Consider the following 22392-nt stretch of genomic DNA (forward strand, 5'->3'; position numbering starts at 1 on the left):
TTAATATATTTTTGGAGGAGCAGGAAGCAGAAAAGGCATCTAGGAAGCTTTTTTTCCATTGGTCATGCCTGCCTCCTTCATCATCTTAGTGAAGGGGCTGTGCCTACAGTTTAAAAAGCCTGATTCTGATATTCCCACCTGATCATGCAGAACCACTGGTGCGGTAGAGCTCAGAGCCTGCATTAACATTCTTTATTATGTAATATTAGACATACACAAAAGAATAAATGTAACTTATAATTAAGTCAAGTAGAATAATAATAAAAAACCTCACGACCCAACTGAAATTTTAGACCTTTACTAACCCAGTTGGTGTTACTGGTTCTCCCTCCTCCCCTGATCCCCCTGCCTCCCCATAGGACATAACCTTCTTCTTCAGTGGGCTCTGCATTATTAACAAGCAAGTGGTCCTGGTACCTCTGGAAACCCAGGTTTTGGGCCTCTGGGAGGGCGGGGTCTGAAGGTTGGGAGGGTGTGGTGTTTGGGGATAAGGATCAAGTGACCAGCTGTGAGCATGAGATGCAGAGCCAGGGGAGCCAGGCAGAGCCTGCCACAGCCTCTGATAGAGGCAAAGGCAGGCAAAGCGTTTGTTAAAGAAGTACTAGAAAAATCCCTTTAGACTCAGTACAATGGAGACCCAGATGCTCTCGAAAAAGCCAGGCTCTCAATGGTTTTGTTTTCCCAGCCCTGGCTGCTGCTGCCAAATCAACAAGCTCGCAACAGCTTAGAGGATGCAGAGAGTTCAAGGCCCTGGGGATCTGCCAGACAAGAACAAAAAGATGCAACTTGATCTCTCCTTCACCCTAGGGTAATCACTCAGGTGAGCTTTTCCTTGGGATTATTATTCCATTATAAAACCAGATGCTTAAAGTGAATCAACTGCTATTTTTCTTAGAAGGTACAAAGTAGGTCAGCGGTGATCTGCCAGGGTGCACAGCCTCTGCGCAAGAGCCAGTGAATAATTAAAACCACATGTCGTCTCTGGGAGCGGCACTGCAACAGGAGAGCGTTTTCTCTCCCCAGGAGATTGTTGGGAACCAGAGAAAAGAGGAAGCCAATAGATCCAGTGGCAGGAGCACCGACGTGGAGGGGAAATCCAGGAAGGAAGGGAGCGGGTACTGGGGTAGGAAGCCAGTTCTTGGGAGGCCGGGAGGCCTGAGGGGTCCAGGGAGGACTGGGTCATGGCAGTGTTACAAAATAGAGCTCAATACGAGTCGGGGCACAAGGACAAGGTGTGATCTTGCTTAGTTAGGGTTAGGATATAAGCAAGGGTCTGTTTAGGTGACACCAGCAGCCAGGGTGGCTTGGGGTCTGTGGGCCCTTAAATTCCCCACAATTAGGGCCTGACATGGATAGAGGGTGCCTGAGGTATCCTAAACCTGCAGGCACTGGAAGAACTGGGGCCTTTGATCACACAGGGGCTTTTACGTGTTTTCCAGAGGCAGCTGCTCCCATGGATTAGAGGCCTGGGAAAGATCGAGAGTCACCCTCCACCCTGCACAGAGATATATGTGCAAAGGTCTTCATCGGCTATAAAGAGCTAAAGGCTCTCAAAGGAAAAGCTGTCACTCCTGGCTAATGAGGTCCTGGCAGATGACAGAGTGGAAAATAAGACAAAGAAGGCCAGCCTGCCCTCCAAGAGGCTGGTAAACAGAGTAGTGACAGTGTGGCATCCGGCCATGGGCTAAAGGTCTCCCATGTGGGGACTGCAACCAGACAGTTATAATTTTTTGGTGCAAGTCCTGAGCGTACTACAGAATGGACCCCGCATGGACTGGGTGGTTATCAGTGATGTTGATGATAAATACTGTGGCTTCTCCTCTGTGACTGCTGGGAGTATACACGATTACAACCAATTTTGAAAAACAATTCGGCAGTATCTCCTACAGCTGAACATATGTTACCCTATGACCTAGCAATGCCACTCCTAGGGAAATGCCCAACAGAAATGTGTGCATATAGCTTTGCCAAAAGACGTGTACGAGAGCTCTCATAGTGTCTGTAATAGCCCCAAACTAGCAACCACCAAAATGCCCACTGGTAGCAAAATGGGTAAATACCATGAGGTGCATCACACATGGAATACTATAAAGCGATAAAAGTGAATGACGACACAACATAGATGAATGTCACAAAAATAATGCGGAGCAAAGGAAGCCAACATGAGGGTACAGACTGCCTGATTTCATTTCCATCAACAGTCAAAACCAATCTATGGTGAATGTACTAAAAAACCATTGATTTCTGCACTTCAAATAGAAGAACTGTACGGTGTGTGAATTATATCTCAGCTCGACTATTATTTATTTTTTTTAAATGATGGTATTAGAAGTCAGGAATAGTGGTAATCCTTGGTGAGGAGCAGTGACTGGGAAGGGGCACAGGAGGGGCTTCTGGTGTTGGTAATGTTTGGTTTCTTGATTTGGGTGCTGGTGACAAGGGTGTGCTCAGATGTGACAATTCTTTATCTGGACCAATGGGGTCCAGAAAAATTGTGAGTAGAAGGTAGGGAGGGTCTACCCACCGCCTCTCCTCCCCGGGTGTGGCTAGAGTGAGCAGGTGTGGCCCCAGATGCCAGAGAACTAGGCCTGGAAGCATCTTTGCCTCAGCATAGCCATCCAGGGGTCAGGTCTGCTGCTCTTGAATTGGGAAGAAGGCATATCCTCAGGGAGACCATAAGGGCCATCTGCCTGAGGTAGGCCAGCCCATAGAGCTGTGATCCCAAGGCCAGGCCCTGTCTGTCCCGGCAGCCTCAGCCAGGCTCTTCAGGGGTGGGTTTGGGGGAGCCTTGTCAGTGGCTGCCTAGCAGCAGAAGCACTTGAGTCCCCAGGAAGATGGATCCCAGTGGGAGAACCTTGGGCATGGGAGAGGGGCTCCCTAAGAACTCCAGGCAGAACAGAGGTGGGATTTTAGGATACAGGGCCAAAATAGGACGCAGGAAGACAGCCAAGGGGCCAGGAGCTGAGGGATCCTTTTTACCCAGGAAGCATTAAAGGCCAAGTCCTTTGTAAATCAGACGGGACAAGAGGCTGCTGTCAGGGCCAGGGGCTTGTGGCCCTTGAGGTTCAGATTCAATTCTGCATTTAAAAAAATCTTCATAGGTGATTCTGATGCATAGCTTGGTGTAGAGACCCATGTGGGTAAGCATCACTCATTCATTCATTTAACAAACACTTACTGGGTAGCTACTCCAGTTCCAGGTCAGTGCCAGGCTTTAGGAAACCAGAAGAATATTGTCAGGTCTTGCCCTTAAGGAGCCCACAGTCTGGTATCCAGGGATAGGCTGGCATGTGACAGATAATTACAATGCAGAGAGGTGACAGCAATGACAGAGGTTCTGGAGCACAGGAGAAGCGTAAAAAAATCCACTTGTGGCTCCTTTTGCAAAATGTAATTTCCTCCTAATTCATTTGTTTCACAGGTCCGAATTTTTGTATTCTGCATTCAAGAACCTATAGTAGCTGAGGCTCAGCTCAGTAACTATTAAATATTATCCATGATAACGCCTTCTGAAAGAGGGGGCACTACCGGTAATTTTCAAGCTGTTTTTAAAAATAATGAACAAGCTCAGAGAGCTAACAGAAGATAGCTAGCTATGTCAGTTTCATAATTTCTGCCATAAAAATCATCCTGAAGAAGCTTACCTATTTTTCACAGTCTTTGGGAGAATTAATTTAGCTTTTCATAAAGGAGTCCATCAGATCAACCCCCACCCCCACCCCCCACCATATACATGCATAATAACAAACACCCCTAATTCTCTTCTTCCTCTAGGTCTGTATTAAATGACATAAAAATGTAAAAATAAAGTCAGTCACATAGATAAGTGATGTGATCAGCAAAATAGGCCTAAATATATCCTTTTCTATAATCATGGAAATCTATGATATCCAGCCTGGAGTTTCCAATTTTAGTCGGCGCAATGGCCCCCTTGAGAGCACCCTTCTCCTTTAAGCAGAATAGTAGAGGCACCCTGTTCACATGAGCACCCTGTTGTTCAATATAGCCAGGAGCAGCCCCAGAAACAGAAGCAGGCAAAGCAGAGGCGCCTTTGGCATACAGGAACGTTACCTTGGTCCCGTGGTAGAAGTCGTCCACGCACGTGGCGTTCATGAAGGTCTGGTGGAAGTGAGTGCTGGTGTCGATACCCCCAGGGATCACCAGTTTCCCAGTGGCGTCGATCACCTTGGCCCCTCCAGGGATCATGAGCTCACGGCCCACCTGTTGAATGATGCCATTCTCAATGTAGACATCGGCCTCGTGGGTGCAGTCATCATTCACCACTTTGCCTCCCTTGATGAGGATCCGTACGCTGGCTGAATTGGCAAGCATGTTCCTAAGGAAGGTGAGAAGGGGGGTGGCACAGGTCAAGGTTAAAATCCCTTTTCACTGTCACCAAGGTCCCACCCCTTCCCATCAGAGTCCAAACTCTATGAGCAGAGTTAAGTGTGCGGGGATGAGGAGGAAGTTTCTCCACAGCCTGAGGATGTTGATCTTACAGCCAGCTGGGGTCACTGACCTCACAGCAGGACTTATTGGGGATCATGACACAGTGGTGAAGCTGCGGCCCAAAGAAACATCAGTGATTACCTTCTTGAAATGCTGTGTGGGTTCTAAAGCCTTTTGATATCTACTGTCTCATTTTCTTCCAGAAACAACCTGAGGACTGGCATTTTACAGATGACAAGCTGAAACTGCTCAGTAAGGGATTTATGGCTACTAAGAAGCTAAGCCAAACCCAGATGTCTTGTATGACCAATATCTCTACTACAACTCACGGTCCTGAAGACAGCAGAGGCTCCTGCAGCGTGTCTCAGAGAGCCAAATTCTCCAAGCCTCACGCTGTTTAATTTATGTCATTCTTCACATAGATTCTGCTTCAGTTCACCCTCCAGTATTTGCCTCAAAAAGTCCACAACCTCAGCTGGTTGTACATTAATAAGCTCATCTGAGGAGCTTTTTAAAAGCACCTACGTTCAAGCCCCACATCCAGAAATTCAGATTTATTTGGTCCATATTAGATCTTCAGAATCTTTATTTTTTTAAAGCTAGAGAAGTTCTTCAAAGTCACACAACCGGTTTGCAATAGAGTAGGGATTGAAAGCCAGTCACCTTCAGAGCTCTTATGGACTGAAAGTTTGTGTCCTCCCAAAATTCGTGTGCTGAAGCCCCATCTTCCGGTGTGGCTGTATTTGGAGATGGGGCCACTAAGGAAGTTTTTAAGGTTAAGTGAGGTCATAAGGGTGGGGCCCTGATCAGATAGGATTAGTGTCCTCATAAGAAGAGACACCAGAGAGCTCTCTCCCCCGCCCCCTCCCCCGCCCGTGCACCATGTGCACACACAGAAGATAGGCCACGTGAGGACACCGAGAGAAGACGGCCATCTACCAGCCAGGAAAAGAGTCCTCACCAGAAACAGACCATACTGACACCATGATTCAGACTTCCAGCCTTCAGAACTGTGGAAAAACACATTTCTGTTGTTTAAGCCACCCAGTCTGTAATATTTCATTATGGCTGCCTAAGCAGATTAATACAAGAGCCTACACTCTTAGCTATGAGCCATCCTGCCAATATGTAAGGACAGTGACCCAACACTGGATTTTAAGCTGCCTGATGGAGCCACTTCAACGTAAATAATGGCCCAGCTGGTAGACCTGATTTGGCACAATGCTGTCATTTCCTCCCAAGCCTCGCAGACTTCCAGCTTCAGACCGGGGCTGCTGTTGTCAGACCTGCCTGCAGGCCTTCAGCCTTTGGTGTTACCAAGGGCTTGGGACACTCAAGGCCAAGACCGGTGTTTGGATAATAGAGCACAGTTGCTGAACACACTCCCGGCCCATGGTGCTTCCCGAGAATATCTTTCTAAAATGAACACTTGTGTGCACTAAAAGATTCTGTAACTTCACCCCTTTCCAGTATCAAGCACTTCAGACAACTCTGAAGAAGGCACAGGCCTTACTCTCAGGAAATTCAGTTTACTGGGTGAGAGAGACACAAATAATTGCATTACCGAGTGACTAAAGCATAAAGGGGACACTTATTGCCTAAAGACCTTAAAACTAACTTGCATGTATCGGTTTAAACTGGGTGTCTCTCACTATGTACCAGACTCAGAGCTATGAATGAGCAAGACTAGCTGTTTGGTGATGGTCTTGTTACCCCAATGACCTTTCTACATTTCTAAATTGTCTGTATGGACAAAATGCTTAATCCCTCCTGGTCCCGCCCCCTCCATGTGGAGGGTTGACATTTATTATGCTTCTCACCTCCCCCAGTAACCTCATTAGCACCTTACTCCTACAGCTTCCCCTGCTAGTCTTTGCTAAACTAAACAAAGGAAAGATGTTACTGGCATCTATTTCCACGGCGTGCCTACTGTCTGTGTGTGTCCCAATGTGCGAACATAACAGAGGGAGGTGGGTGGATGAGTGTGGAGACATCTTGGATCTCTCAGAAGAGTCCCCCCAAAGGGAAAAGATTTGGGTATAACTTTTGAAATACACGCTCTCGAGCACAGCACGTGCCTCCAGCTTTGACTGTCCCTCGGCAGCATAGTTGGAGAACACGCTAGTCAGTGGTCGTGGTGTACAGACGGTCAGTGTCAGTTTTACTAATTTATGATGCTTCGAGTCACTCATTTTATTCCAAAAACATCATAACTGTCTAACAGAGCCAATATCTGGACCACTGGGTAACTTCATGCAATGGACTGAATGTTTATGTCCCCTTCAAATTTACATGTTCAAGGCTTCATCCCAATGTGATGGTATTTGGAGAGGGGATCTCTAGGAGGTATTTAGGGCTTGAGGGTGGAGCCCTCATAAGTGGGATTAGTACCCTTATAAGAAGAGACAGGAGATCTCTCTCTCTCTCTCTGCCATATGAGGACACAGGAGTAGATGGCTTCGGCAAGCAAGCAAAAAAGTTCTCACCAGGAACCAAACTGGCCCATACTTTGATCTTGGACTTTCCAGGCATCAGAACTGTGAGGAATGAGTTTCTGTTGTTTAATCCACCCAGTCTATGGTATTATCATAGCAGCTCAAGCTGACTAAGATACCACATTAGACAAAAATGAACATTACAATACAATCATCATTAAGTAACACTGGGTCCTAAAATAAATGTCACCTCCTTTAAAGGCTTTAACTATATCACACATTCCCATTTGTTTAACCAAAAACTTTGATCATCTAGCTATTTTGTCTATGCAAATGAAAGATTTCAAACCACATGTCTGTCCTCCCAGGCAGAAATGGAAAATACGCCAGAGAGTTAAATGTTATTACAAAAAATAAATCAGAGGCATGGAATTCTAGAGACACATAAACTCACTAAGTCTACGCTGACTTTGCCTCCAGTCTCTGGACTTCACCAACAGTGACCTTGAATCGAAAGGAACCGATACAGGACTAACAGGGTGGTGTTATGCTGCAAATATAGGGATCTCAACAATTTTACAATTTATTCGGAGAAGTAATGATGCCTTCCACAACAAGATGGTTGTTACATTCAGCAAGCCGAGTCACAGCTTGTATCCCCCAAGTTCCTGATTCTGTTGCTTGGGTTCCTTATGTTCCTGAACCACTGATAGGTTAGAGCTAAGGTGACATGCAAGCTGGGGAAATGGGGACTTCTGGTGGGGTGGAGGGGATAACACTATAATCTGGGAGTACAGTCTTTCATGAGAAAGCCTCCTCGTGTTTAAAATAGTAACAGTTATTGCTATCCGCTATCCAATAACTGTCTTGCTGCATAACAGGAAATTTCCCACACCACCCACCCCCCTGCCTCTTTTATTCCTGTTGAGCGATTCCCAATGCAGAATGGCACAGGGGGCATCTTGCTGAGTGGTGAGTCAAGGTTATGGCAGCTGCTGCTTCTCGTTCATGATGTGCACACACCCCACACTCCTAGAAGGTGCATGATGTTAGTCCTGCCAAGGAAATGACAACCCGACACTATGTTTTGGAATTGCCTGTTTCTGTCATCACCTTCCACAGTTCCCGTGTGCCTGCAGGGAGGTGCGAGACAAGGAGAGCCTGCTCAGTCTGTCCTGCACAGCTGTCTCCTGCCTACGGCTCAGCTGGAAGACACCAGGAGACTTTGGGGTTCAGCGCAGACACAGGGGGCCAGAACAGTGCAATGGGGTCACTTCTTGCATAAAGGCTTTAAAACTAACCTGAGGCGTACTGGTTTAAGATATATGTTTCTTCTTTTTAACAGGCATTGGTTTAAGACTCACATGTCCTCTTTGGGTAGAATCCACAGAAAAATGTGTGATTTTACAGACAATTGGTCGCTGTGATATTAAGAAACATGCAGGATGAGAGCTACACAACTGCCCTGTGACATAAAGGCACTGTGGCATTAAGCCAACCCTAACGGCAGCAAGGGGTAGTAATTGGAGGAGTGGCTGAAGCCAGCTCAGGTCACTGGAAATGCACTGGATGGCATGGCTTTTCCCTTGCCCCAAGTATATAACATATGGCAGTGGTTTGGGAGAAGAAAATGAAAACATGCAGCTATTTTTCTTCGGATCAGTTCATAGGAAAGAGAAAGAAACAGTGGGAGAGCCGTCCCAGAAAGGTGGGTGCGTGTACTTGCAGCACCCTGGGGCGACTCTGGAAAGGGAGTCTCTTTGAGTTGAAACATGAGAACATATTAAAGGTTCAACAGAACACAAAAGCCAAAAAGAGAACTTTGAGATGAGTAGGAAATAGCTAAGTGTTTGAGTTAAAAATTTAATTTTTAACAAAGTTAATCTGCTTTCTTAATAGCAAAGCACAGACAATTTTAACTAATATTAAGGCACAATATAACTTCATAATTAATTCTTAAGGGGCTTTATTAACTCGAGTAGATTTAATGATGTTTACAACATACACGTAAAGTATAAAGAATAACGACACAGACACCTATGAACTCACCATTGTCATTACCGTTCTGTACCCACCCCTCATTTGCCCCATCCCACATCCTCCTCCTCAGAGGTAACTAATTCCCTAGTCCATTTGTAGAACTAATGACTAGAGACAGGTGACAAGTTAAAAAAAAAAAAATGACAAGATCATGGCTGTTCCTGCCCCATGACCATCAGTCATGAGTTTCCATCTGCCCTGATTTCTTCAACACCTAGTTCTCTGTAAGCAGGAATCGGAGAGCCTATTCTATGCTCGTAATGAGGGAGTGCGGGCATTGCAACATTACCCAAGTGCCCACTGGACCATTCCGCTGGGATATTCCACTCGCCCTGTCCAAAACCACCTGCGCCATCCCCAATCACCTGCCCAGAAATATGCAACTCTTCCTGGATTCCTCTCCAACCGAGCCACTGTCAGCAGCCAGGAGGGTTGGTAGGAATCGTGAGCCTGCTTTTGGTCACCTGGGAGTTTTGTGCCAAATGTTTTGAGGGATTCTGGAAGAAGAAGACAGCTCGCCATGGGGAGAGGAACTAGGGAAGGTCTGTCTTTCATCTGGGGCTCGGACGTCTCCCAGGACTAGTGGGAACTTGGAGACCAGGGCCCTGAACAGGTAGCAGGGCCAGTCAAGCCAAGGGGTAGCACAGGAGGGCAGAGGCTAGAGAGGCTGTGGCAGATGTTACACACACCCTGAATCCATAAACTATTTCTGCACCTACCTGGCTAGCCAGGAGGCCTCTAATGTCCCACAGGCCATTTCCATTCACCGACAGTTGGACAGGATCACGTCTATGGGTAGCAAGTGCGGGCTGGCCCAAGGTGCTTGTAATTGGAGACCATCTATACAAGACCATGAAGCATTTGAGCCTGGAGTACGGCCACCACCTTTGTCACCGCACAGTAAAAAAGGTAATACGGGACCAGGTAGGTTAGGAGAGGGCAAGACTCCAGGTGACAGCCTAGCCCCAGGGCTGCCTCTCCAAGGCAGTAAGAGGAAGAAAGACAAACACGCCCAAGTCTGTCCAGGTGATGAAGGGCGGCACAGTGAACAAGGGCTAGTTCCTGAGAAAGCGTAAAAAAACACTTTCAGGACAAAGGAACTGCCACAAGTAAAGCCCAGCGGTGGGCCTGGCTTCTGGGCAGGTATATATAAATCCAGCAGCAGTGAGTCCTTAAGAGGCTAAGATCAAGTAAGAGGTTTTAATCCCATGGCTTCATCTGACCTGGCCTGGCCCAGCATGGCTGGGCTTAGTGAGCAAACACCATCAGCGCACAGGGGCCAAAAGCGAAATTCCAAAGGATTAGCCAGGAGAGGGTGGTAAGAAGCGGGGCTGCAGGCCACTTGTTCAACAAGATTAGCAATGAGAGAAACAGGACAGTTGTTGGAAGGCAAAGCGGAGGGTGCGTGCAAGTGTGCGAATAGGCTTCTCTGTGTGTTGACGCAGCCCAGGCACGCACAGTCTGTGACACGTGGGCAGCAACCGAGCTCCTTTCAGGTGCCCACTCACTCACCGCAGCCAGGTGGCTTTTCGTTTGAGGCTCAGGGAGGCCGAGCACCAGTGAATAGCAGTAAGTGTGAGCTCAATACTCCTCCGTGAGCCCAGCCGCTCCAGGCCCTGGCAGAAGGGCAAAGGGGGTGTGCACACACTGGATTCTCGACCCCTGACTCAGGCTTTCGCCAGAGAACATCAGGCCTTTCATGACCAGTAGAGTCACCATCACTGTCCCCGCCCATCCCTCTCCCTCTGGTAGATTCCTCAGCCCTGCTGTGCTTTCCATGCTCCTGCCAGCTGTCTCCAGACCCCAGAAAGAATTTCATCGGCTCCCTTGGAAGGATGGCAGCTGCAGCTCAAGGGCCTGCAGTGGCCCATAGAGTGGCTGCTTCCTAGGATGCCAGCCAAAGGCGCAGGGGGCAGGCGCCCTCTGCCAGGAAAGAGTTGGAGGCGAGGGCTCTTCTCAGTCTGAGACCTACATTCTCAGGTAGGGGGTGGGGAAGTCACGAGCAGGGGAAAAGCATGCGTTTTCCTAACTATAAAAGAATCACAAACCTGGGCTACCTGACAAAGGCTAGCTTTGGGACATGAAATTACGCGGGAAAAATAAAACTACTTTTTTCTCTTTTAAACTGAAAATTAGTATGAACTACAGCCATATACAACTTCTCAAAAACAATAATTGAGGGCAAGAAGCAAGCAAGGCAAAGTTGTAAATATGGAATGATCCCATTCATATAACATTCCAAGTTAGGCAAAAATGAATTCCAGTGTTCTGGCATACGGAGGTAGAACAGGAAGGAAAACCAAGGGACTGATTATCAGAAAAGTCGGGGGCTGTGTCTGGGGAGGGGCACCTGGTGGCGGAAGCTTCTCGAAAGCTGCAAATACTCTAGTCTTTCACCTGGAAGGAAGTTACACGGGTGTTTGCTTTACATTATCCTTTAAACTGTACTTATATATTTACTGTACTTTTTTGTATATATCTCATAAAACATTTAAAAATTAAAAAACAGAATTGCATGCCAGTATACAAAAATGACATGTCAAATATTATTACAACCATGTACAAATATGCACACAAAAAACAAACCAAGTGAAAATAAACAGCAAGGTTTGTGTTATGGGATTAGAGGTAATTTTTCTCCTCTAGTTTTTCAAAATTTCTATAATATTATGTTGATTTTATAATGAAAAACCAATATGGTAATTTAAAACCACATACATATGTTTGTATTGTTTGAAAAACACTTGAAATGAGGTAAAAAAAACTTTCCGCTCTTCCTTTTAGGAAGTGTTGCCTTCATTGTGCCACCTTCTGGAAGATTTCCTAGAAGGCTGGGCTTTAGGACAAAGCCAGTCTCCTTCCTTATTTCGACTCAAATAAATTTCAGAAGGGCAAGGATTTTTTTTCTCTGTGATATAAGACTCCTTCAAAGTGGTACCAGATATTTCATCTCGTGTTAAAACGTGCTTCCAGCTCTGTGTCCCAAATGCAATGGTTTTATCTGCCATTGGTTTTACACCAATAATGCCTCTGCCCAATCAGTGACATCCCCCATCCTGTGCCTACTTCTGCCAGCTGCCTTCTCAAGACCTGACTCATTTCTATCACTGAGGCAAACAGGAATGAAATTTTACTCCAATCCAGAATTCCTGGAGCTTGAGAAGCAAATCTCATCAGTGCTTGTGGAAATACATGACTAATGGAACCCAGCTTTAGGGAGATGGGTATCAGTAGGTGAGCCGCTACAGGCTTGATCATCCCCTTGCCAGAGACAAACTCACAGGTGAGACAGCCAGGTTCATGCGGGAAGCACTGTGACCACTAGGAGTGACAGGCCAAGCGGGCACTCAGTGGGCTTAAAGAAAGGACTGTGGGTGAAAATGACCAGCTGCCCTTGACTGGGGCGGTTCTGTCACTAGCCTGACAGTGTCCGAATTCCAGAGGCCTGTTTTAGAGAGTAGTGAACAGGAGCACGTGAAGATGCAAAGGATGCAAGTGGGGTATGAGGAGGAAATGGAGTGGACAGTGGGGTAAGGCAGCACCGTGAGCACTGAACTTAGCTTTGCCCCTTTAGCTGTGTGGCTGCGGGTACATCCTTAACTGCTCTAAGCCCGTCTTCTCAGCAGCCAAGTGGACACCACTAGCATATCCTTGCCTTTAAGCTCTTTATGTGTCGGCTCACACATAATTTCATATGAACCTTACGACAATCTTATGAGGTAATTAGACATTATTATCCTCTGTTGTGGTTGAGGAAACTGTGGGTTGGAATTCATATCTATTAGAGTGGAACTCCTTGAGGGGCAAAGCCTTATTTCACCTTTCTAAGGGTTTGGCATGCAGAGGGGACTCCTGAAATGCTGGGTGAAGGGAGGAGGGAAGATTTATCAAATGAGGTAGTGGTGTGAAAGCACTTTGCATACAAAGTGTCAGCCACAGTAACCAGTTATTAGTGACAGCAAGGAAGCCTTCTAAAGAGTTTTGTGCAGGTCCAGGGGGTGTTTGGTACAAAGCCTGGGACAGAGGAACAAAGGAGGCATTCTCTGGAATGAAAAAAGACAGGAGGCAGAAGTAAGCAAGTGTGGGCTGGGAACGCCAAGCAGACTAATGGCCTCAGGGCCAAGAGGTTAGACTGAGATGAGCAAGCAGCTTGGAGAGCCCGGGTGTGAAGTCAAGCAGAGCGAGAGGCTCAACCTTCTGAGTGAGACCCTGGGGCACCGTGGAGCATGCGGAGTGGGGTTCAGAGTATGGTCCGGGGATGAAACGTGATTTGGGGGCTGGTCTTCCCACTTCTGTACCTGGCTCGGGTTGACTGGAGGCTGAGAGAGCAGTTGACTGCAGTAACCCAGGCATGAGGATGTACTTGGGTTAATTGGGTGGTGCCCACAGAACAGAAAAGGGCAGAGTGGAGCTGAGAAAGGACCGAATGCCAAAGTTTCTCTGGAGGAAAAGGAAAACAGACTGGGGATGACAGTCAGAATGGCAGCGTGGGCAAACAGGGCAGAATGGAGAGCTGGTGTGGACACATGGAGACCAGCTGTCAGGGCACGCCTGTGGTCTGTGGAAACCCAATCATAAAACTGATTTCAGCTTCTCTCCAGGAATCCTTTAGATCGGTCAGGAGATGGTAACTGACCCAATCGGCCAAGGTAAGGAAGTAAGAGAACACTTACTGAGTGCTACTATGGGTCAGGGGCTATGAGGGTATTTACACATGGCATTTACTAGAAACCACCGCAGTTGCCTTTGGAGGTGATATGCTATCTCCACTTGACAGATGGAGGTGATGACACCCCAACGTCATACAGCTTTATGGAAAAGAATGGAAGTAGGGGTAATTCTAAACACCAAATAACATCAGATCAGAAGGTCTGGACCATGCTAATAGGTTAATATTTTGATTTACTCATGTGATGAACATTTAGAAAACATTTCAAACAAAATACTCAAGCACCGTCCATTCCACCTACTAAATCTGCTTATCTGTCTCGTTTTCTCCAAACCTCGGCCTCTGTTCAGGTCCATATTAGCTACCTGAACTATGATATCACTATTACTTGGGTACTTCTAATTGGTCTCCCTGCCTCCACATTGTTAGCTGTTGAGATTGCCAATATGCAAATTGGATCACAGAGGCAGGCTTAGCACCCACTATGTGGTAGGATACTAAGTGCCAGAAGCTACACCAACCCCCCAGGAGCTCACAAGTTTGAAGCAGAAAGAAACACATAAACAAAAATTTCAGTATGAGAGAAGAGAAGGGCTGTGTCAATACCAGAAGGGGCAGGAAGCACTAAACACTGACCGGGACAGAGGACTGCTTCTCAGAGGAAGTGGCCTTGAGGCGTCTTGATGGTTGCTTAGGAGCTTGCTAGGGAGTGGGGGAGGAGCCAAACAAGAGAACTCCAGACAGAAGCCAGTAGTGTGATCCAGCTCAAAGCATGTAGGATGGCTGGTGTATCTGATGGAGACTCAGGGGTCAAGTCACCCGAGATCTGGCAGGACATGCTGAGAGAGTGGACCAGGGGCTGAGTGCAGTGGGAAGGCTCGCTGGTATGGCAAGCAAAGAAGTTACCTCATTAGCTTTGCATTTTAGGTAAAAAAAAAAAAAAAAGAGTTACAAAGTATGAGAATAAAACAAAGATATGTTTATAAATTTTAGATCGGTTAAGCTTTTCTTAGCATAATCCAAAGCTAACTACTTTTAATGAAGACAAGTAAAAATGGGTTATGACATATTTAATGAAGACAAGTAAAAATGGGTTATGACATATTTGCGACATATAAACCAAGGATTAATATCTGTAATATACAAATGCACTTATAAATCTTAAGAGAAAGACAAATAACTACTTCGATAGAAAAAAATTGGCAAAGAATACAAATAGGCAACTCACAGATTTGGCGTGAGGAGGCATAAATAGCTCATAAGCAAATGAAAAGAAGTTCATCTTTATTAATGATCAAAGAAATGCAAAAGAAAACAATGAAATCACATTTTTCACTATCATAATGGCACAGACGAAAGAGAACAAACAATGCCCAGAGCAAGCGAGAAAAGCATGTACCTATACCCTGCTGGCAGGAGTTCAAATTGGTACATTACCAGAAGGAAATGTGAAAATCTATATGAAGACTTAAAATGTGCATTCACATCTAAGAGTTTCTCCTAAGGAAATAATTGGACCATCGCACAAAAATGTATCACGAGGGCCTTTTGTTGCCTTGTTGTTTATAATAGCAAATATTTCGAAAACAAGTTTAAGGTCTGTCAATGTGAGGACTGTTTAAATAAATAATGATGTATTCATACAGAAGAAGGCCAGGCAGCCATTAAAAAGGATGATGAAAATCTCTAAGTACTGACATGGGAGGTTGTAAGAGAAGAAAGCAGGTTACAGAACAGGCCCCATGGTATGCTATCTACTTGTGTATTTACATATATTCATGAATGTGTGTGTGTGTGTGTGTGTGTGTGTGTGTGTGTGTGTGTGTGTGTGTTTATAAAACTCTCTTAAATATAAATGAGCTTTTTTGCATAAAACACTGGGCAGGCTATTGACTAAACTATTAACTGCAGTTGTCTCAAAAAAGGAATCACAGCAAGACTCAATCTCTATATTATTTAATTGTAAAAATATTTTCATAATAAGCTGGCTGTGGAATCAACAGCAGCACTGGTCAAGGGGGCAGTAGCAGCAGAGTAGACTCTGAGGACGTCTGTGCCAGGACAGGCAATTCACTAGCAGGCTAACATCTCCATCATTAATCTGTACATCTAATGGCCTACTGGATCCTCTACTTTGACGTCGCACTGGCCCTTCAAACTCATCACATCTAAAATGAAGCTCATTAAGCTCTGTCTCCACTAGGCTCCTCTTTCAGTGCAAGACTCTTTCACTGAGTCCCCCTTCTCAGTGAAAGACACCCCACCACCTATCCAGGGAAGAAGCCAGCACCAGGAGCATCATCTTCATTGAGGAGAACAAATGACAGGGCCACCTTCCCAGGCAATAGCGATGGTCCTCTTCCTCCATCTGTTCAGTGGGACCCCAGAGAAGAGAGTATTTTCTCAAATGACTGCAAAATAGGAGCAGAACACCTTTAACACGGCCCATCTGACTGTTGCTTTCCTTAAATGAATGGTTGGAGAGATGGAGCAATTGACTGTTTGGGGTTCGAAGGTTTTTTTTCTGGCAGTTGAGTCTGAAAAAGTAGAGATACTTTCATTCACTTAAACAAAAAGAGGTAATGAGCCTTTCCTTGGAGCCCTTGCTGGGCTATGGAGCACCTGCTGAGTAACTGCCAACAAAAGAGATGAGTAAGTCTACATCTCTTGAAAACAAGTCAATGGGAGTAATGGGAAGTCTGACTGTCTGCCCATCTAATTAATTCAGCCTGAATGCCGGCATTTCCTCTTCACCTGCTCCTGCTAGAGGAGACGTGGAGTTGGAATTGATGACAGACACCTAATTACTTTTATAAATACAATGTATTCCCTTCTACTTCCCAGATAGGCTGGCCAAATTCCCTGGGTTCCCAAGCCCTGGCAGCCTCTTACCCTGGACGCTCAGTCCAGGCCAAGGACCAATCCATGAAGGCAAGACTAAAGACTAGAGTCTAACACGCTGAGACTCCGGGTCAAGGCACCGGGCACCGGACAAGCCCTGACCGTGCTCCAACTCTTCTGAGGCTGAGAGTCAGACCCCAGACTCCAAATCAGGTCTCTGGTTCTCTGTACCCAAGACCTATTGTAAAGGACCTACTGTCTATCTCATTCCCAGCAGGCTGGCCCACCTTTCGTGGAATCGTCGAGCCCTGCCCATCTGTGTCTAAGGCCCCTCCACCTGTCGGCACACTCTCCTGCGACTGCCTCTACTTACCACTTGTGCACACACTCCTGTCACTGTGCTTTAGCTGCCTGTTTGCTGCCAAATGACTGCCTGGCTTCTCTGCCAGCTGTGGTCTCTGCTGTCACGGGTGTTTGCCCAGCGAAATGAATTCCTCCAGTGTCTGTGACTAGTTGTCCCCTCGCCTCACCCATTCTGATGCTAGCCCTTCCCAATATGCCTGATTCTGTTGTAGTTTATTGTGACTGATTGCTTTTCTGAGAATTGGCAGAATGAGGCAGTTTACAAAATTAAAACAAATATATCTTATAATGCCCTCAAAACCATGATGAATTTAACAAAATATGTGCAAAACGTGTACAATGAGAACTACACAACACCGTTGAGAGAAATTAGAGAAATAAATAAAGAAATATACTGTGTTCGTGGACTGGAAGGCAATATTGTTAAGATGTCCACTCTCCCCAGTTTGATCTGGAGATTCGACACAACCTCTATCAAGAAGACATACAATGCAATAAAAAAAAAGTGAGCAAAAGATTTGAAAAGACACTTCACAAAGAAGATTCAAATGGCAAATAAGCACATGAAAAGATATTCAGCATCACTGATTATCAAGGCAATGCAAATTAAAACTATAACGAAATATCGTCCCATTAGAAATAAGAAGTATGCCCATTAGAATGGCTAAACTTAAAAAGACTAATTATATCAAGATTAGCATGGATGTGAAACAACTGAAACTCTCATGCATTGCTGGTGGAAACGTAAAATAGTCTAACTGCTTTGGAAAATATTTTGGGAATTTCTGTAAAGTTAAACATACATTTATCAAACTACTCCATAGTCCCACTTATACTTGTAGCAACTTTTTTCATAATAGCCCCAAACTGGAAACAACCCAAGTGTCCACCAACAGGTGAATGAATAAACAAATTGTTAATACAGTACTAAATCCAAACAGTACTAAATGCTCAGTAATAAAAAGCGAATAACTCCCAGGGAATGGGTGAAATTTTTGCAAATCATACATATGATAAGAAACATATATAAAGAACTCAGTTATAAAAAGACATATAACCCAATTTAAAAAAGGATCCGAACAGACATTTCTTCCAGATTTATAAATGGCCAATAAGACATGAAAAGATGCTCAACGTCATTAGCCATCATCAGAGAGATGCAAATCAAAACTATAATGCAATATTACTTCATACCCACTAGGATGGTTATAATAGAAAGTCAGATAATAACAAGTGTTGGCAAGGATGTGGAGAGAAATTGGAACCCTCATACACTATAGTGGAAAAGCAAAATGGGAGAACCGCTTTAGAAGACACTGTGGTAGTTCCTCAAAAAGTGATAGAATTCCCACAGGACCCAGGAATCCCACTCTTAAATATGTACTCCAGAGAAATAAAAACATATGCCCACACAAAAATTTACACGTGAATATTGGTAGCAGCATTATTTATAATAGCCAAAAATAGAAACAACCCAAATGTCCAACAACTGGTGAACAAATAAACAAAATGTGGCATAGCCACACAATGGAATATTATTCAGCAATATAAAGTACTGATTCATGCTGGAAGCTAGTCACAGAGGATACATATTGAAACCATTTATAGCGTATGGGCCATACAAAAACAGGCAATGAGCCCGGATTTAGGCCACAGGCCATCATTTGCATGATGGATCTATAGCTATAGCAGAGTTTCTCAGTCTTGGCATGACTGAAAAATTTGGCTGGTTAATTCTTTGTTGTATGGAGCAATCCTGTGCATTTAAAGGTGTTTAGCAGTATTCTTGGTCTCTACCCACTAGATGCCAGTAACACCTGTTCAGTTGTGACAACAAAAATGTCTCAGACATTACCATATGTCCCCTGAGGGGCAAACTCACCTCTGGGAGAGCAATGCTGATCTATAGTGAGAGCAGATCGCTGGTTGGTGGGAGGAGAACGGGCTGACTAGGAAGAGGCACAGGAGCAGTGTGTGTGTGGGGGTGTGTAATAGAAATATTCTATATCTTCATTGTGGTGGTGATTATTGAGGTTTATAAGTATGTAAAAACTCTGAAATGTCCATGAAAATGGTTGTGTCTACTCTATGAAAATTATACCTCAACAAAGCTGATTTAAAAACAACAACAACAAAATATTTAAAAGGATTTCTAAGGGGAAATCAGAAAAAGAAGAGCTATAATGTAGTAGGAATTACACTTAGTGCTAAGCTTCTGGGCAGCCCAAGCAGGGAGTGGCTTGTAAAGGAAACGCTCTTCTTTTTGGATAAAAGGGAAGCCGATTCGCCCACCAGGAAAAGCCTATTGGACCCCAAATAATTCATTGCTCCCCTCCACCAACCAAATATTCCAAAGAAGGTTTCAATCAGAATGTTTTAGAGAAGGCAGGTCTGCTCTCTGTGTAGATAATTCTAGAAAGAATTTACTGGATTACTCTTTCAGGAAAATAAGAAACACGACAGATATATTTGACTGCAGTTTTGCAGATGGTGCAGAAATATTTTTTCCAACGGCTATTTCTAATATAGAGCAAACATCAATAAAAAGCTGAGGAAATACCATTAAATTTTAACTTAATGTGGAATGTTAAAGTGATATAGTCCAATTATAAATTTACATCTGGTGATCTAACCTACGCTATAAAGAGAATGCAAATAAGTCTTGTACATTTTTTAACTAGTAATGGTAATGAAGGTTTCTAAATATTATTCCTCCATATAGGCCATCCCAACCCTAGCCAACGTCTAAGCCAAATTTATGCTCCCTGATCTCCTCTCCCCTCAGCCTAGTGTTCCAAAATTGAGGAACATGTACAGGTGACTTTAGGACATACACGTATTCAGACATAAATGACGACTCATGAGTGAGAAGGTGGTTCCTTTTTCTGTTCTCTTTCTATACTTCTGATTAAGTCAAGGAAAGCATCTCAGTTGACAGGCATGTACCTTCTAAAATGCAGCACTTGCTAATTTCTCTTTTTAACAAAGGGAAGAGTCAGGTTTAGTTTGTTATTGGATTTAATAACACTGGCTTTCACTGTATTTATTTTTCTAGCTATTCATTTATGGCAAATATTTCCACTTATGGTGTTGATATGTTTCTTTCAAAATTTTAAGTAAAAAAGGCAAACCTATTAAACAAAAATATAAAGCATCAATCACATTTGGTACTACAATATGAAAAATGAAAGGAAGGTATATGTAAATGACTCAGGTGGGTAGACAATACTCTCAACCAGGGGTTACCAAACTTTTTCTGAAAAAGTTTTATGGTCTGTGGACCACATTCGGGCTCCGTCACACTTTCTTTTTCCTTTTTAAGTAATCCCTTAAAATTGTAAACATCATTCTTAGCTCTCCAGGCTGGACAAAACCTCCCCGGTCATGGTTTGCCAATCCATACCCTAGGAGCTCTGCTATCTAGTGAGATAGCCACTAGTCACATGTGGCTACTAAACATTTGAAATGTGGCTGGTATGACTGAGGAACTGAAATTTTAATTGCATTTCTTTTTAAGTGGCTAAGACACCATACAGTGCAGCTCTAGCCAATGGTTAAGGACTGTATAATTATTTCATACCAGGCTTAAAAGACAACATCAATGGAAAAATAACTGCCTCTCAACCTTCTTTTGACTTTTCCTGCCTCTACCGGTTCATCAAGAGTTGTCAATAAATTACATTTTGATGGCAAGTCACAGTCATTATAATCAGGAAAAAAGCAAGGATGCCTTCCTTAATCACAATTATTAAACGATGTTTTCAATTTCCTAAAAAATGTAATAAAAAAATTAAACCCTCATGATAAACATGGATAAAAAGAGAAATCGTGTTATGATTGTATACCTAGAAAACCTAAGAACATTGGTAAGATCACAGATTATAAGATAAATATAATAAAGTCAGTGTATTTTTTCTATGCTAGCAGCCAACCAGCTAGAAATAGAAAAAAAAATGTTGTGCTTACAATAGTGAAAAATACTGCAAAACACTTAAACATGGAGAATGGTCCAGAAAAGGCGAATCTAAATGTAAACCATTTTCTCGATTTTAATCTTGTTCTGTCTAGTGGTTGCCCAGGGCTGGGGGTGAGAAGGGGAGTACTGCAAATGGCCTTGAGATTTCTTTCCGGGTGATAAAAATTTTATAAAATTAACTTGCATGATAGTTGCGATTTATATATACAAATAATCAGAGGATTGTACACTTAAAATGGGTGGATTTTATTGTATGTCAATGATACCTCAATACGGCATCTCACACACACACACACACATGAAGATCTAAACGAAATGAAACAAATACATCCTTAGATGGGAAAAGTTAATATTGCAAAATATCAATTCTTCCAAAATTAATAACACACATGTAATGCAATTCCCAATGGGTCTATTTTGAAATGGATAATAATTGAATTGAGAAGAATCAAGAATATTATGAAAAAGAATGCTGTGGAGGCGGCACAGGGCTTCCGTAGGAACACAGAAAGATGCCATGTGAAAGTACTGTAATTAAAACTGTATGGTATCAGCATATGACTAGACAAATAGAGGAATGCAGCAGAACAAGGTGCTTGGTAGCAGATTTCAGTTAAATCCAACAAAAGTGATATTTCAATTTGGCAGGGGAAACATGATTTACTTAATGGGTGGAGCTGGCATCATTGGCTATTTGTCTGGAAGAAAATTAAGTTGGCTTCCTACCGTACAGCATATACCAATATCTATACTCTATCTGGAATTTATTTAAATATAAAACATAAAACAATAAAAATGTTAGGAGAAAGCCCAGGAAACTACATGTACAGCCTAGGAACAGGGGAGAACTTTTAGCTCAGTCTGGAAACCCAGAGCCATAAAAGAAAAGTCACGTTTCTGACTTTATAAAAAAAAATTTAATTTGGTAAAGTAAATGATAGCATAGAAATAAGTCAATAGATAAACAATAAATAGTCTGGGAAAACACATGCAATACATATCACATCTACGAGCTCTTACAAATAGGAGAAATAAAACCATGAGAAAGATGGCCACAAGATATGAATAAGTGATACACAGAAGAGCAAATCTAAATGACCAACATACGAGAAGATGTTCAGCCTCCTCTCCAGGAATAAAGGAGATGCAAATGAAAGTCACAATAAGAATGAATCACTTCACCATTTGCAACGACATGGATGGACCCAGAGGTCACTATGCTGAGTGAAATAAGTCAGACAGAGAAAGATAAATACCATAATATTTCACTTATATGTGGAATCTAAGGAACAACAAGAACAAACTAATCAAAAGCAGACTCACAAATATAGTGGACAATTTGGTGACGGATGGGGGTGGGGTTGTGGGGCTGGGAGAATGGGGTGAAGGGTTAAAAAAGTACAAATTAGTAGTTGATAGATGGTCACGCGGATGGGGAGCATGGCATAGGGAATGCAGTTAGCATTAATATGTTGGCGAGGTGGAAAACCAGAGGAGAGAAGGAACAATTAGGGGGACTATTTTATAAATTACATAAATGTCTAACCAATGTCCTGTATACTTGAAACTAATTTAAATAAATAAATTTTTAAAAAAAGAACGAATCACTTCACATCTAC

At 43.7% G+C, this 22392-nt stretch overlaps 1 protein-coding gene across 2 annotated transcripts in view; it reads right to left on the minus strand.

Moving 5' to 3' along the window:
- The window catches only part of DPYSL5 (dihydropyrimidinase like 5), a 74808-nt gene that overhangs the window by 44006 nt on the left and 8410 nt on the right, over window positions 1–22392 (minus strand). Inside the window, exons 1-2 of one of the 2 annotated variants that reach the window (XM_011356514.1) lie at window positions 9309–9313; window positions 4072–4336 (exon numbers count right to left, since the gene is read on the minus strand). In XM_011356514.1, coding sequence (XP_011354816.1) covers window positions 4072–4332 — 261 coding nt within the window. In that variant the 5' untranslated portion in view covers window positions 4333–4336; window positions 9309–9313. Of the gene's footprint in view, window positions 1–4071; window positions 4337–9308; window positions 9314–22392 lie in introns of those variants that run through there. The other variant, XM_011356513.2, reaches the window with a different exon arrangement.

The sequence above is a fragment of the Pteropus vampyrus genome, unplaced genomic scaffold, assembly GCF_000151845.1.
Source record: "Pteropus vampyrus isolate Shadow unplaced genomic scaffold, Pvam_2.0 Scaffold28, whole genome shotgun sequence".
NCBI classification, from domain to species: Eukaryota; Metazoa; Chordata; class Mammalia; order Chiroptera; family Pteropodidae; genus Pteropus; species Pteropus vampyrus.